Source organism: Erithacus rubecula (genome assembly GCF_903797595.1).
Source record: "Erithacus rubecula genome assembly, chromosome: 24".
Taxonomy (NCBI): Eukaryota; Metazoa; Chordata; class Aves; order Passeriformes; family Muscicapidae; genus Erithacus; species Erithacus rubecula.
The window spans coordinates 1,026,931-1,041,616 of NC_136676.1; the positions used below are offsets into that span (position 1 = coordinate 1,026,931).

At 55.6% G+C, this 14,686-nt stretch overlaps 1 protein-coding gene across 1 annotated transcript; it reads right to left on the minus strand.

Moving 5' to 3' along the window:
* Window positions 1–480: 480 nt before the first annotated feature.
* On the minus strand, window positions 481–13,804 carry LOC306812088 (protein-arginine deiminase type-2-like; the record flags this gene model as incomplete). The annotated part of the gene is made up of 16 exons (XM_079326359.1): window positions 13,558–13,804; window positions 11,455–11,638; window positions 11,308–11,377; window positions 11,118–11,179; window positions 10,921–11,038; window positions 10,306–10,431; window positions 8,173–8,351; window positions 7,207–7,310; window positions 6,659–6,770; window positions 6,481–6,588; window positions 4,258–4,409; window positions 3,738–3,882; window positions 3,131–3,224; window positions 2,214–2,299; window positions 1,967–2,095; window positions 481–714 (listed from the first exon to the last, which is right to left on the minus strand). The coding sequence occupies exons 1-16, from the start codon at window positions 13,662–13,664 to the stop codon at window positions 481–483; spliced, it is 2,010 nt and encodes a 669-aa protein (XP_079182485.1). The 5' UTR covers window positions 13,665–13,804.
* Between the last annotated feature and the right edge of the window lie 882 nt (window positions 13,805–14,686).

Genomic DNA, 14,686 nt, shown 5'->3' on the forward strand with positions numbered 1-14,686 from the left:
AGCAGAAGATGCAGAGGAGATTGAGGTCTGGAAAGTTGGGGATTCTCAATTGGAAAAGATGAGAAAAGGATGAAAAAAGAACTAAAGAATGCAGACCAGCTTAGCATGAAGAGTGAGAAATCAGTAACCAATAGTGGGGAGAATGAAGAGAATAAATAGAACCCATGGCCAGTAGCTTATTTGTTAAAAATGTGTGAATAAATGAAAAAAATTTGTATTGATGTGGATGCTGGAGCTCTGTCAGCCACACACAAACCCTGGCTAAGAACAAAGTGACGCTGGTCTTGCCAACACTACAAAAACAGTGTCAGAGACAATTCTGGAGGATTCTGGTAACAGCTCCACCCCTCCGAGCGCTTCCCTCCCACTTATTCCCCACAACTCTTTAACTCCCCATCTTTTTCTTCACAGCAAATCCATTTATTAGGCGGATCACAAGCAGCACACACCGAGGGTGAAGATGAGGAAGAGGAGAGCTGGCTAGGGCGTGAAGTGCCACCACTGGAAGGCGAAGGGGCGGCGCTGGACGCCGGTGCCGCAGCGCACCTCGCCCAGGCTGCCGTGGTACGAGGCCACGTCCTCCAGGAAATGGCAACGCAGCCCCAGCGGCTCCAGCAGCGCGCGGATCCGCCGCTCCAGGCAGCACTCGCCGCCCGCCACCGGCCCGAACGGCTTGGGAATGCCCAGGTCCCTGGCCAGCACGATCATGGTGACCTGCGCGGTGACAGCGGGGACACGGAGTCAGAGTGGTGACACTGGAGGGATGGGGACACCCAGGTGGATCATGGTGACACTGGGGACAGTGGAGTCAGAATGGTGACACTGGAGGGATGGGGACAGCCAGGTCAATCATGGTGACACCAGGGGACAGCAGAATGGGTGACACTGGAGGGTTTGGGGACACCCAGGTGGATCATGGTGACACTGGGGACAGTGGAGTCAGAATGGGTGACACTGGAGGGATGGAGACAGCCAGGATTATCATGGTGACGCCAGGGGACACAGCGTCAGAATGGTGACACTGGAGGGTTTGGGGACACCCAGATTGATCATGGCGACACTGGGGACAGCAGTGTCAGAATGGGTGACGCTGGAGGGATGGGGACAGCTGGGTGGATCATGGTGACACCAAGGGACAGCAGAATGGGTGACACTGGAGGGTTTGGGGACACCCAGGATTATCGTGGTGACACCGGGGACAGCAGAGTCAGAATGGTGACACTGGAGGGTTTGGGGACAGCCAGGTGGGTCATGGTGACACCAGGGGACAGCAGAATGGGTGACACTGAAGGGTTTGGGGACACCCAGGGTCAATCATGGTGACACTGGGGACAGCAGAATTGGTGGCACTGGAGGGGTTGGGGACACCCAGATGGATCATGGCGACACTGGGGACAGCAGCATCAGAATGGGTGACACTGGAGGGGCTGGGGACACCCAGGTGGAACATGGTGACCTGGGGGGGACAGCAGCAGTGTCGGGACGGATGAAGCCAAAGGAAAGATGTTGGTCCCCCTCCTCCACCCTCCTCAACACCACTTTTTGCATCTGCCCTCCCTCAGGATTCTGAATCCTGCAGAATTGCCCATTTTTAATCATTATCACGCCTCACCTCTTGCAATTTCACCACTTCTTTCAAAATCCCACTGCAAGCATCACAAAGCCACCAAGCTGTGTTAGGCCTGTGTTTATCCACACCTGCCTGGATATATTTCCTTTTGATAGACAGCTGGGTTTTTTTTTTTTTTTTTTTAAAACATGCCTCTCACCTTGCAATTTCACTGCTTTGGAAAGGTTTTACCTCAAAACCCCAAAGCCACCAAGCTGAGTTAGAGCCCTGTTTATCCTGGAGATATTTTCCTTTTCTAGACAGCTGACTTTTCTCTTTCAGGAAAACTCTGGGGACTCTTCCTGGCTGACTGAGCTGGTTTTTTGGGGAGGGATCGAGGCAGGAACCCCCCCTTACCGTGTTGGGGAAGTAGGGAACAGCTTTGCCCTGCTTGTCCAGCTTGAAGAGGGCTGGCAGGTCGATGATGTCCTCCTCCAGCAAGCCCAGCTCCTTCTTGAGGATATCCCTGTTCCAGTCGATGCAGCGCTGCAGGTCATGGACAGAGCAGAGAGGGGCCCACATTCCACCACTCCCTGCCACGGGAGGGGTTTGTGCCACAGTGGGGTGGGAAATGGGGGTTGTGACCCAGGGTGTTGGGAATTACCTGCACGTACTGGTTCTGCTGTGCCAGGACCTCGTTGGAGAGCACCTTGTTGATGGTGACACGCTTGGTGTCTGTCCCCGAGTACCCTAAACATGCAAAACACCCTCAAAGTGCAGCAGCAATGGCAGGAGCCTGGCTTGAGGTGGGGTATAGAGATGGGAAAAACCCCCAAAATCCCAATTTCCTGAGGCTGGGGTCAAAGCTTGGGAAGCTGATGGGAGAAAATCTCTGCCCGTTGGGAGGAGCGTTGGGAAAGAGTCCTGTCCTCCATCCTCCTGCCCATGGGAATCCACCGAATTTCTCCAGAGCATCCCCCTCCATAGGGTCACCCTTGGTCTGGGGACAGCTGGATTCTCTCTGTGACCAGAGGAAGCCTTGGAGATACAGAGACCTTCTTCCAAACCCACCACGGATCAAAATCACAGTGAAAGGGGAAAAACCCAGTTCTAATCTGGACAGGAGAGCTGCCAGTTGCCCTGCTCACTGCTAGAACTCCATATCCTTGGAGATTGGATGCTTCCTGACCCCATCAAGGATCAAAATCAGAATAAAAAAGGAAAAACCCCGTTTTTAATCTGGGCAGCAGATCCCAGCTCTGTGCTGGAGCTCCATGTCCTTGGAGGTACAGAGACCTTCTCCCAACCCCGTCAGGGATCAAAACCACAATGAGAAGGAAAAAGCCCAGTGCTAATCTGAGGGGACACTAGAGCTGCCAGTTGTCCCCTCCATGCTGGAGCCCCGCTGGCATTTCCAGAGGCTCCATCCCTGGCAGCAAGCATCCCCTCCACGCAGAGGCCTTTATCCCTGCCATCCCACTCGCTTTCCCGAAATAGGGCCGGAGGAGGCCGGGGGCGGCGGGCAGGCATCCTGCTGAAGGACACCCAGCGGGGAAAATGTCCCTGGCCGTGTCCCCTTGCCTTTGAACATGGTGGCTTCTCCCTGTCCCTCCTTCTGCTTCTCGCGGAAGAGCCGGTAGCAGGCGGCCGGACTGGCCAGCAGCATCCGGAACGGCTGCGGGAACAGGCCGGGGTCAGCGGCAGCCCTGAGCCCAGGGACTCACTGCTGCAAGAGCCTGAGCTGACGCTGAAATCGGGACAATGCTGTCATCACGCCTCGCTTAGACCATGGAGGGTTTGTGGGCTTAAATATTCCTTTTTTGAGCCATCCAGGTCAAGGCTCGATTTCCCTGAGGGAAAAATCTGTGTCTGAAGCAGGGAAAGCCACAAGAGAGGGAAGAGAAATGTTTTGAAAAGTTCTGGGAGATGCTGAGCCACTGCAAACCCCCAGAAACTTGAGGCTGGAATTTCTTGGATACGTTTGCAGGTGTCTTTTCCTTTCTATTTACATTCATTACTAGCCCAGCAAATCCCTTTCTTTTGTGCTCACATCCCTCCTTTTGGGGTGGGGAATGAAACCCAAGCAAATGCTGGCAGGGGGTGCCAAAGGAACGAGCTCCAGGGTTTTGCCAGTGAGACTGGTGTCCTGGAGGAGGAGCCCTGGGTCAGCACGGGGGTCTGGGGGTACCTTTTTGTCAGAGGCGGGGACAAAGGTGACAAACTCATTGATGTTGCCCACGGCCAGCCAGTCTGAGTAGAGCTCCACAGGGGCCTGGACACGCTGGGCGTAGAGGAAATCCCTCACCAGCCTGGTCATCCTGCGGCCTGCAGATCTGGGGGGAAACTCCCATCAACATCTGCCTGGAGACTGGGATTGGGATATTCCCATCAACATCTGCCTGGAGACTGGGACTAGGATATTCCCATCAACATCTGCCTGGAGACTGGGATTGGGGGGATATTCCCATCAACATCTGCCTGGAGAATGGGATTGGGGAATATTCCCATCAATATCTGCCTGGATGCTGGGATATAAATTGCCACTGAGGTGGAGGAACCTGGGAGCCCCCACCCTGCTCAGGCAGTGGCTGATGAACCCCATTAAGCCAATTACCCCAATTTTGGTGGTATTTCAGGGCGCTTTGCTCTGGAGTCTGTGTTTTCCCCAAACCCGCGTTTCCCCCAAACCCGCGTTTCCCCTCTCTTACGCAGGGAAGCTGCTGCCGATGAGGATTCTTCCCAAGGGATACTCCCTGCCAGCCACAGACACGGGTGGGCTGACCTCCACATTCCCAAAGGAATCCAGGCTGGCCACGGCCTCAAAGAGGGGCTCCTTGTGCACGTAGCCAAAATCGGGGCCCTGGGGAAAGAGGAAGTGCCCTGAGCCCCTGCTGCTCCCCTGGTTTTGTCCTCCTGCAGGGTGGGTGAGCACAGCAACAAGGAGGGGACAGGAAAGGCAGGAGGAGAAAGGTCTCGGGGTCATGGAGGGGCAGGAATAATCGGGACAAGCCAGGAGCAGAGCCCAGGCCAGATCTCCTCTGTTCTCCCACAGCAAAGGTTTAAAAGACCACATTAAGCCAAGTTTTAAATGTCCGCATTAAACCAACCCAGATCTCTGATCTCCTGCAGCCAGGGTTTAAGAGCTTACATTAAGCCAAGATTTAAGTGTGCACATTAAGCCAAGGTTTAAGTGTTCACATTAAGCCAAGGTTTAAGTGTCCACATTAAGCCAATTAGGCAGCCCTGAGCACAGCTCCTGGCTGGCTCTGGGAGGGAGGTGAACTCCAGCCCCCGAGGGTGACTCTGCCCTGGGCTAAGTGCCACCCCAAAGGCTGTATGGCACTTAAATCCTGCTTAAGCCCTGATTTCCAGGACTTGATATGTCTGGGATTGAAGGAGCTGTGTGTGCAGGGCTAATTAGTGCTCACTCTGTGTGCCAAAGCCTGAGGCAGTGTCAAAAACAGGCAAAAAGGCAGGAATGGGACCAAAATTCCACCTTCCCTGCCCCCCAGTTAGACTTGATGCAGGCCTGGAGCACATGGCAGCCCCTGGGATAAGATCAGGTGTCTGTGAGGTTTGAGTTAAATCCCAGTCACTTATCAGGGTTGGGTTTCCATAGGGATAACCCAAACATACAGGTTGGGAAAAGCGAGCAGGGAGACATGGGGGTGCTTCCACATAAAAATTCCCTTTTGAAACTGAGGGTGTTTGGTGATGCTGGGGTGGAGAGCGAGCACAGCTTTCCCTGAGGCTCCCCGTGCGTTTCTGGGGTGCATTTCTGGGGGATGGTCGGGATGAGATCCCTTTTTCCCTGGTGCTGAGGGAGGGCCTGAGCACCAGCACCTGCTCCCGACTTATTTCAGTTTAATAAAACCACGGAGCCCGCCCGGTTTCAACTGTCAGGGCTCTGGTTATCCCAGGTTTGCAGGTCACATTCAAGTCCTATCAGTTCCACCCTGATTTTGAGGGGATAATTCCCTCCCATCTCCTTTTTCCCTGGCACGGGCTTCCAGGGGCTCAGGGCTTGACCCGTGCCCATGGTGTCGGGCTAAGTATGCCTAGTTAGAAAATGAGATTGGAAAGGTCGGGCTGGGGATTAGGGCAGGCTTCAAAGCAGAAATTGGAGGATAATGTGTTAGCAGCTCTCAAGGCTGAAATTGCTGCCCTAAATATGAGGCAGAGCAATTCCTAAAGAGGGCAGATCCGTGCGGGCGCCCAGCGGATTCACTGGGTGAGTCCAGGACTGGATGTTCCTATGCCAGGCATGAGAAACGATGGATTTCAGCACTCCTGAAACCCCCAGCCCTCCCCAGAAGGACAAAAGCTGGGATTTGTCCTTGTCTCCCATTCCTGCCAGGGCTGAGGCTGCTCCAGCACCCGGCTGGGAGATGGGGACAGGGACTCCATGCCTGGGGGTGTCCTGTCCTTCCACTGTGGGGATATCTCCAACGGATTTCCCAATCCAGATTTTTTCCATGCTGGGTTCTCCCAAAATGCCCCATCTCAGGCTTGCCCTGGCCCTTTTCCTTGGCCAAGGATCCCACAGGGATTTTTCTGGCACAGGCTGCACCCTGTTGTCTTCCAAGGAAGTAAACTGACCCTCTCCTGCTTTCCAAGCATAGAGGAGGAAAGGAAAACGCAGCCCATCCCTGGGATGCCTGGGGGAGAAATCACATCCTAAAGCTTGGCAGGAGCCTTTCATTTCCAGGGGTATTGGCTCCTCCTCTCCCCTCTGGATCAGAGGTTTTCTGGAGGGCTGGGATGAGGGGGTGAGGCTGGAGGTGGTTGGGAGGGAATCTCCATTCTGCTCTCATTTTCCAGGCAATTCCATGCACGGAGCCAAGGGCAAGGAGGATTTTGGAAATGGGAACGTGGGCTGGGCGTGAGCCCTGGGAGCTGCTCTGCAGGGAATGCAGGGAACCTTCTCTCACCAGCAGCTCTTTGACAGGGAGTTGCTCCATCCCTCTCTCCCGGGGGGAGTCCAGCACCACTGGGAAGCTGTTGTGGGGAGCGTGGGTGTAGCCAAGCCTGATCTCATCCTGGGAAGGGAGGAAATCCACGTGAGGTACCGGCGAGGAAAGGTTCTCCTGCTTTTTGGAGGCCCCCTACCTGCATCCAGCGGTCACCACGGTTGATGTAGCCAAAGCAAATCTTCAACTTGCAGCTGGCCTTGGCCACCAGGCTCTGGATCTCCTTGGTGAACAGGTAGTTGTCCTTCATGCTGGAGGAGAGGATGGGAAGGGATGGGAAGGGATGGGAAGGGATGGGAAGGGATGGGAAGGGATGGGAAGGGATGGGAAGGGATGGGAAGGGATGGGAAGGGATGGGAAGGGATGGGAAGGGATGGGAAGGGATGGGAAGGGATGGGAAGGGATGGGAAGGGATGGGAAGGGATGGGAAGGGATGGGAAGGGAGGGGAAGGGAGGGGAAGGGATGGGAAGGGATGGGAAGGGATGGGAAGGGATGGGAAGGGATGGGAAGGGATGGGAAGGGATGGGAAGGGATGGGAAGGGATGGGAAGGGATGGAAAGGGATGGAAAGGGATGGAAAGGGATGGAAAGGGATGGAAAGGGATGGAAAGGGATGGAAATTCCCTGCTCCCAGCCCTGTTCCAGCCCAGCCCAGGAGTGGTGGGGCAGGAGAAGCACCACCTGTACCTGCACACGAAGAGGTTCACTGGGGTGAGGGTGTTGGGGGTCATGATCCACGGAGCTACCCGGAACACCACTGTGTCCGTGAAGATTGGTGAGTGGGGGATGCCCTGAGGGAGCCAAGCAGAAATCAGGGACATTCCCCATACCATTCCCCCAGACACCCTCCCCTGAGGCCATTTTTGGGATTTAATGGCATCAGTCTTGTGTTGGGTTGATGTGGCCAGAAATGTGTATTCTGTCACCATCTGCTGCAGCCAGCTGGGGCAGTGACCCTGATCTCCTGGCACATATTCTCTGCTAATGGGCCATCTTTAAACCAGCTGGGACAATCATCTTTATCTTTCCATAGCCCATCCTCCCTCCAGGAGATATCTCCTGTTAATGGCCATTGAGTCCCAGTGCATGACTGATAAAATTACCTTATCCCACTGGGAGAAGCTCCACCAGGGGAGGAGCCAAGCCTTTCCTACCCAGATAAAAACTGACATTTTGTACACCAAGGTACCAAGGGACCTTCTTTCCACTGGACTGTAGAGGAAAGTCAGATCTTTCCACATCATCCCTGGAGCTTCAGAGGAAACTGCACCTTCTCCAGGAGCACTGCTCCAGCTGAACCACATCTGCCACTGCAGGAGGATGCAGCCACCATTGAATGGGACTGCTGCCACCACCCTGACTGACTGATGGGTGTCAGCTTGGATTCTCACTCTGGCAGTGTTTGGGATTGTTCTGTGTAATACTGTATTTCTATTTTAATTTTCCTAGTAAAGAGCTCTTATTCCTAATTCCCATATCTTTGCCTGAGAGCCCCTTAATTTCAAAACTATAATAATTTGGAGGGAGGGTGTTTACAATCTCCATTTCAAAGAGAATCTCCTGCTTTATTGGCAGACCCCTGCCCTCCAAACCAGACACCCTCTATTCAGGCACCATCCCCATCTCCCCCTGCCCGTTCCCAGGAGCTCCAACCTCTGCCAGGGGCTCCAGCAGGCTGACATGGATGGCCACCAGCCCGCAGAAGGTCTCGTCGGGGAAGCGCAGCCCCTCCACGAAGAAGCCGAGCTCGGCGCTGCCGCCGGGGTAGGGCACGGCGTGGAACAGCTTCCTGCGGCCCAGCACCTGCACGTAGCGCTGCCTGAAGAAGGGATCTGCAGGGAAGGGCAAACCACGGCTGCTTGGGATTCTGCACCCCTGTCCTCGGGCAAGGAGCTCCCATGCTCAGCAGGGTTGGGTTCCCACTGAGATAAACGCAAATGTACGGGTCAGGAAAAGTGAGCAGGGAGATCTGGGGGTGCTTCCACACGGAAGTTCCATTTTGGAAGTGAGGGAGTTTGGAGATGCTGGGGTGGAGGGAGCAGCTTTCCCTGAGGCTCCCTGTGTGTTTCTGGGGTGCATTTCTGGGGGATGGCCAGGATCAGATCCTTCAGATCTCTGAGGAGATCCAGCTGTGAGAGACACCTTGAAGCAGGAGTTGAGGGAGTGGGAATTCTGTCGTGGACAAGAGGGATGAGGGGAAATGTGACACTGGCCAGAATTTCTTTGGATAGAGCAAAGTGCACCCATGGAGCTTCTGCTCCTCCAAGGGAGGACAATGCCCCAGACTCCCCCTGCATGGAGTGATAAGCCTGAGCTCCTCCATGGCACATTCCTGGCTGGATGAGAGATTTCATTCCCAGAAGATAAATCCCAGTGCCCACAGCGAGGGATGAGAGGGGATGGGCTCTGGAGTGTGCTGCCAGCATGGATAAAGCAGCTGGGTGACCTCCAGTTTAACACCCCAGCCTTGCTGGCAGCTGGGAATTATCCCATTTTCTGAAAAAAAAAATTATCTCTCTATTTATCCTTGCTTTTAATGGAAATTATTCAATTTTCTGAAAAGCATCCCAATTTATCTTCTTATTTGTTGTTATTTTTAATGAAAATCACTCAATTTTCTGAAAAAAATCCCAATTCATCTCTTTCCCCCTGTTTGTTTAACCCACTAGAAGTGAGAAGTACTGGGGAAGCAGGAATCAGAAAAAGAAATAATTTTAAAACAGAGGAAAAAAGAAATAAACCCAAACCACATAAAATTTGCAGCACTGGGCTCTGTTTCCCAGCACTTTCTGAGATTTATTCTCCCACTTTTTACCCCAAAACAGAGCCAGCAGCTGGAATTGCCTGGGCAGGGACAGCCTCACATCCCTCCTGGGAGCTGGGAGATGGAGCTGAACTCACCCAGCTGGAGGAAAATGGGCCAAAAGCAGCTTCTCGTTCATCATTTTCACTTCCCAGCCCCTGCACCTGAGCATTGCAGTTCTCAGAGAGCCAAAAAAGCATTATTTATATTAAATTCCCCCTTTTTTTAAAAAAAACACACCGGGATGTTTGCTGCCACTCCTTTGCTGCGTGGCCTTTGTGTCCCCCTCCCTCTGATTGTTCACCCCCAGAGTTTTCCACCTGATGGAAAAAAGGGAAAGATGGGGGAAAAGGGGAAGGGATGTTGGAGTTTTGAGGGAGAGGAGCGAGGTCAGAGATGGGAAGGAAAGGGCTTGTGGGGACCTCAAAGTCATCAGGGAGGAGGAGGAAGGGGAAGAGGAAGAAAAGGAAAAAGGGGAAAAAGGGAAAAAAGGGGGAAAGGGGAGGAAGGGGAGGAAGATGGGGAAGGGGGAGAAGGGAGAGAAGGGGGAGAAGGGGGGGAAGGGGGAGAAGGGGGAGAAGGGGGGGAAGGGGGGGAAGGGGGGAAGAGGGGGAAGGGGGGGAGAGGGGGGAAGGGGGGAAAAGGGGGGAAAGGGGGGAAAGGGGGGAAGGGGGGGAAAGGGGGAAAGAAGAAGGAAGAAGAGGGAGAGGTGGAGAAAGAACAGAAAGAGGAGGAAGGGGCAGAAAAGGAAGGGGGAGAGGAGGAAGGAACAGGAGGAAGAGGCAGAGAAAGAAAGGGAGAAGAAGAGGCACAAGAAAAAGGGGAAAAGGAAGAAGGGGCACAGGAAAAAGGGGAAAAGGAACAAGGGGCAAAGGAAAAAGGGGAAAAGGAGGAAGGGGCTGAAGAGGGAGATAGGGAGAGGGAGAAAGAAGAGGAAGGGGAGCAGGAGGAAGGGGCAGAGCAGGAGCTGAGGAAGGCCTTACTCTGCACATGGAAGACCCCAACGTTGTCTGCGTCGTTGGCAGACACAGACAGGACAATTTCGTAGCCCCGGGGCAGGCGCTGGGGCCCCTCTGTCCTCAGCACCATCTCCGCCATGTCCAGCAGATCTGCGGGCACACCGAGCGACTCAGGCCGCGTCTGCCATGTTCCCTCCTGGGTCTCCTTCCCAGGAACCCGGCTCCTCCTTCGCCGCCAGCCCGGGCACGCTGCAAACCAGAGCCTGTGCCTCGTGGGCAGTGACCCAAATGCCCTTTGCCTCCTCCCTGCCCGTCCCTGGCACGGCCGCTCCGTGACCTCGACGCTGCGTGGGCTGAGTTTTCCAGGAATGGGTGGGTGGATTCCTGGCTGCAATGGTGCCTCTCTCACCTGGAGAGCATCCCTGGCCTGGGAGCGCAGCGCTGCCTCCGTGCCCTGCCTGGCTCCAGGGAGCTGGCGTGGCGCTAATGCCACAGCAATTCCCACGTGGGAAGCTTGCTCAGCAGCTGGTGGGGAGCAGCTGGGCCCTGCCCGCTGTGCTGGGCTGGGTCCCTCTCAGGAAAGGTCACGGAGAGGGGACGATGGGGATTTTGGGGACAGGGCATTTGGGGAGCTGTTACCTTCCCTGTTGAACACCTGCTCGCTGTCGCAGTCGGAGGGCGGAATGAAGGGGAACTCCTTGTCACAGCTGACCAGCAGGATGGCCCCGTGTCCCTCTGGTCCCCAGGCCCAGCTCGCCTAAAGCACCCCTGGGGCTCAGCGAGCTTGGGATCCACTGAGCCCATGGATTTTCTGTGGGGTGGGGGGGCTGGGGTACCTTGTTGGGGCTGTTCTTTTCCACCACCCCATCCCGATCTGCGTCCACGTCCAGGGAGATCCCTGTGGGGACAGAACTGCCTCATTCCCAGGCATGTTGAGGGGCTTGGCTGCCAAACCGCCAGACCCAGCAAACCTGGCTTTGCTGTTGCTATCCCCATCCCTGCTCCAGGGATGGACCCCAGACTCACCGACGCCGGTGAGGAACACCCCGGCTTGGTTGATGGGCTTCCCTCCATCTGCGTAGAAGCTGACGGTGACCTGCGAACCCCAAATCCCACGTTAGGGCAGGATGTTCTCCCTCTGTGGGGTCCCACTCACGGGATCCCACTTCTCACCTTGTTGTCGTTGACCTCGGAGCTGGCCCGGCTCATGCTGAACCTCAGCACCGTCCCCTCGTCCAGCGGCCACCGCGCGCCGGCTCCGGACACTGCCTCGGGCTCGCGGCCGCGGAGCAGCACGTCCACACTGACCCCCTCGGTGTGCTTCACGCCAAAGGCCACGGCCCCGGCGGGGGCCGCCCTGCCAGAAACACCCCGAATTTGGAGGGATTTGCGGGGCCAGCGTGGCGTTCCCGCCAGGATTCACTCACTGCCCGCAGCGCGGCCAAGACCGGGCACGCCGGCGTCTGCACGCTCACCGCCGGCACCTTCCTGCCCGGGAACTGGAATTAGCCCGGGTTTAGGGCCAGTTTAGCCCCGTGAGTGTTTGCAGCCACCCCTGTGTGCAAGGATCTGTAATAATCCCAACCAAGCTGGCTTCACACTTCCATGCAGGAATCCTTTCCAGCCCAATGTTTAACAACTCCTCAAAACACCGCTGCCACCCCTCTGAGAGGCTTTTCCATTGGCAGCTCTCATTTTTGGGGGATTTTATCCAGCCCCAAAGCTCTCAGTGCTGTCCTGCTTCCAGTCTGATGTGCCCTTGCTCTTCCCCTCTCCTGGCTCCTTTTCCCGAATTTCCCTGCCTTTCCAGGTTATTATTTTCCGGCTCTTTGCCCCGACACCCGAGAGCTTGCATTGCTCAGCTTTCTCGGATGCCACCGGTCCCACCAAACCCGCACCCTTGGCAAGGGGGGGAGGAAATCCGAGCGCTCCTTTGCTCCTGCCTGGGTGTTCCTTAAATCCTTAAATTGCTTTTAATTACACATAGAAAAACTGGTTTGGTTTCCTGGTTTCTTGGATCTGGGGATCCCGCTGGGAAGGGATTTGGCCTGGAGAGGTGCCAGGGGAGCTGGGACTGCGCTGCTTGGCTTGAATATCAAGGCTGGGATTTGCAACAGCAGCACTGACTAGAATCCAGCCTGGAATGAGCTTTTCACCTTATTTTTCCCTTGGGGGAAACAAATATCCTGAAGTTCAGCACTGGGTTGGTTTTAGGGAAGCGGGGCTGGCGCTGTGGGGATTTCCCACTTTCCCAAGGTTTTGGTCATGAGATTTTGTGGGTTTTTTTCTAATTTTGTAGTCTCTCCCTGGGCTCCTGCTCATCCCTCTGCTCTCCTGCAGCTCCCTGAGGTGCCCCTGGATCTGCTGACCCCAGCGGGTCAGACTGGGGTAAATCCAGGCATGGTCAAAACTTTCCAGGGATTCTTGCAGCTCTGCAAAGCCTGGGGAAGGTTTTGCCCACAAATTGCATCAAAATGATGTCAGGGCTGTGGGATTTGGGGAAGCAGAGGGAAAAACGAGGAGCAGGGATTCCCAGAGGGATAAACAGGGGAGAAAGGTGAGGAGAAAGGTAAAGGTGGAGGAGGAAAGGAAGTTTTGAGGTCCCACTCATCTGGACATCGGGTAGGGGTGTGGGGTTTGGGAAAGCAGGAGGAAAATGGAGGAGCAGCTATTTGTAGAAGGAAAATGGGGAGCAGGGATTCTCAGAGGGAAAAGCAGGGTTGAAAAGTGAGGGGAAAGGTGGTGGAGGAGGAAAGGAAGTTTTGGGGGGGGGGGGGGTCCCACTCACCCATGGACATCGGCGTGGATGTGGCTGCCCAGCAGCTGCAGGGTTTGGGAAAACAGGAGGAAAAATGAGGAGCAGGGATTTGCAGAAGGAAAAACGAGGAGTGGGGATTCTCAGAAGGAAAAACGGGAGTAAAGTGAAGGAGGAAGTGAAGTTTTGGGATCCCTCTCACCCGTCGGCAATGGCATGGATGTGCCTGCCCAGCAGCTGTGGGGTTTGGGAAAACAGGAGGAGAAATGAGGAGCAGGATTTGCAGAAGAAAAAATAATGAGGAGCGGGGATCCCCAGAGGATAAAACAGGGAGGAAGGTGAGGAGGAGGAGGAAGGGAAGTTTTGGGGTCCCTCTCACCCAGGACATTGATGCAGACCTGGCTGCCCAGCAGCTGCAGGGTTTGGGAAAACAGTAAGAAAAACGAGGAGCGGGGATTTGCAGAAGGTAAAACGGGGAAGGTGAGGAGGAGGAGGAAGGGGCGTTTTGGGGTCCCTCTCACCCGAACACGTCGGCGCGGATGTGGCTGCCCAGCACGCACAGGGCCTCGATGCGGTTCCCGTGCTGCAGCCGCAGCGTGCGGGGCTCCCCCGGCATCTCCCCGGCCATGGCACCGGCACCGGCACCGGGACCCGCACCGGGAGCCGCTGCTGCTCCTTCCCCCGGCCCGGCCTCCCTCCTCCTCCTCCTCCCGGGCTCGCGGGGCTGGGATGACAATCGGAGCGAGGGGGCGGCTGGGCTGGACCTCGGGAAGCTCTGGAAATGGTCTGGGGGCAGAGAGGGACGGACAGGGAAGGACAGGGAGGGATGAACAGAGTGTGGCAGGGAGTTATGGACAGGGAGGGACAGCGAGGGATGGACAGAGATGGACAGGGAGGGATGGACAGAGATGGACAGGGAGGGATGGACAGAGATGGACGGGGAGGAGGGAGGGCAGCTGGCCTCAGGCCTGGCCGGCTCCCAGCCCTGGGCAAGGAGCTCCCCCAGCTGTCCCCAGCTCTCGGTCCCTCCTCACCTTCCTGACCCCAGCTTGGGATCCCCAAGGCGGATTTGCGGCGTTTTGGGATTTGGCCGCATCCCTGGAGTGCATTTCACCCTCTCTTTCTGCTCTCTAGGGAAAATCCCTGCCTGCTCCCGCTTTCCCAGCCCTGAAGCAAGAGCAGAACTCTCCTTTTTTTTCCCCTCCTCTGCTTATTTTCAAAGGGAAACTGAGAAGCAGTGGCTGCTGAAGGGAGCTCCGAGCTGGTTTTGTCACCCCGGGCCGCTCCTGAGCGGTTCCCGCCCACACGGGGTTTGCATCGTTTATTAACACCCGGCTAAATATTCATTTTCCAGCCCAAACTGCTGCCCCAGATCCTGGAAGCCACAAGCAATTAGCGAGCAGTAGCAGAGCTCAGGTGGATGTTCCTTATTTTCATCCCTCTCGGGCTTCCCTTTTCCAGCCCCGGCTTCCCTCCGTGGCGATGGGTGTTCCTGGGGTTTATAGGGAATCCCACAGTGGAATGAGGGGGAGTGGGATGGGATTTAAAGCCCTTCCAACCCACATAGTTCCAGAATTCTGGTGGGGAATATTCGGGGGAAGCATCCAGGCCAGGAGCTGGGAAAACCGGGAATAGGGTTAATAGGGATAA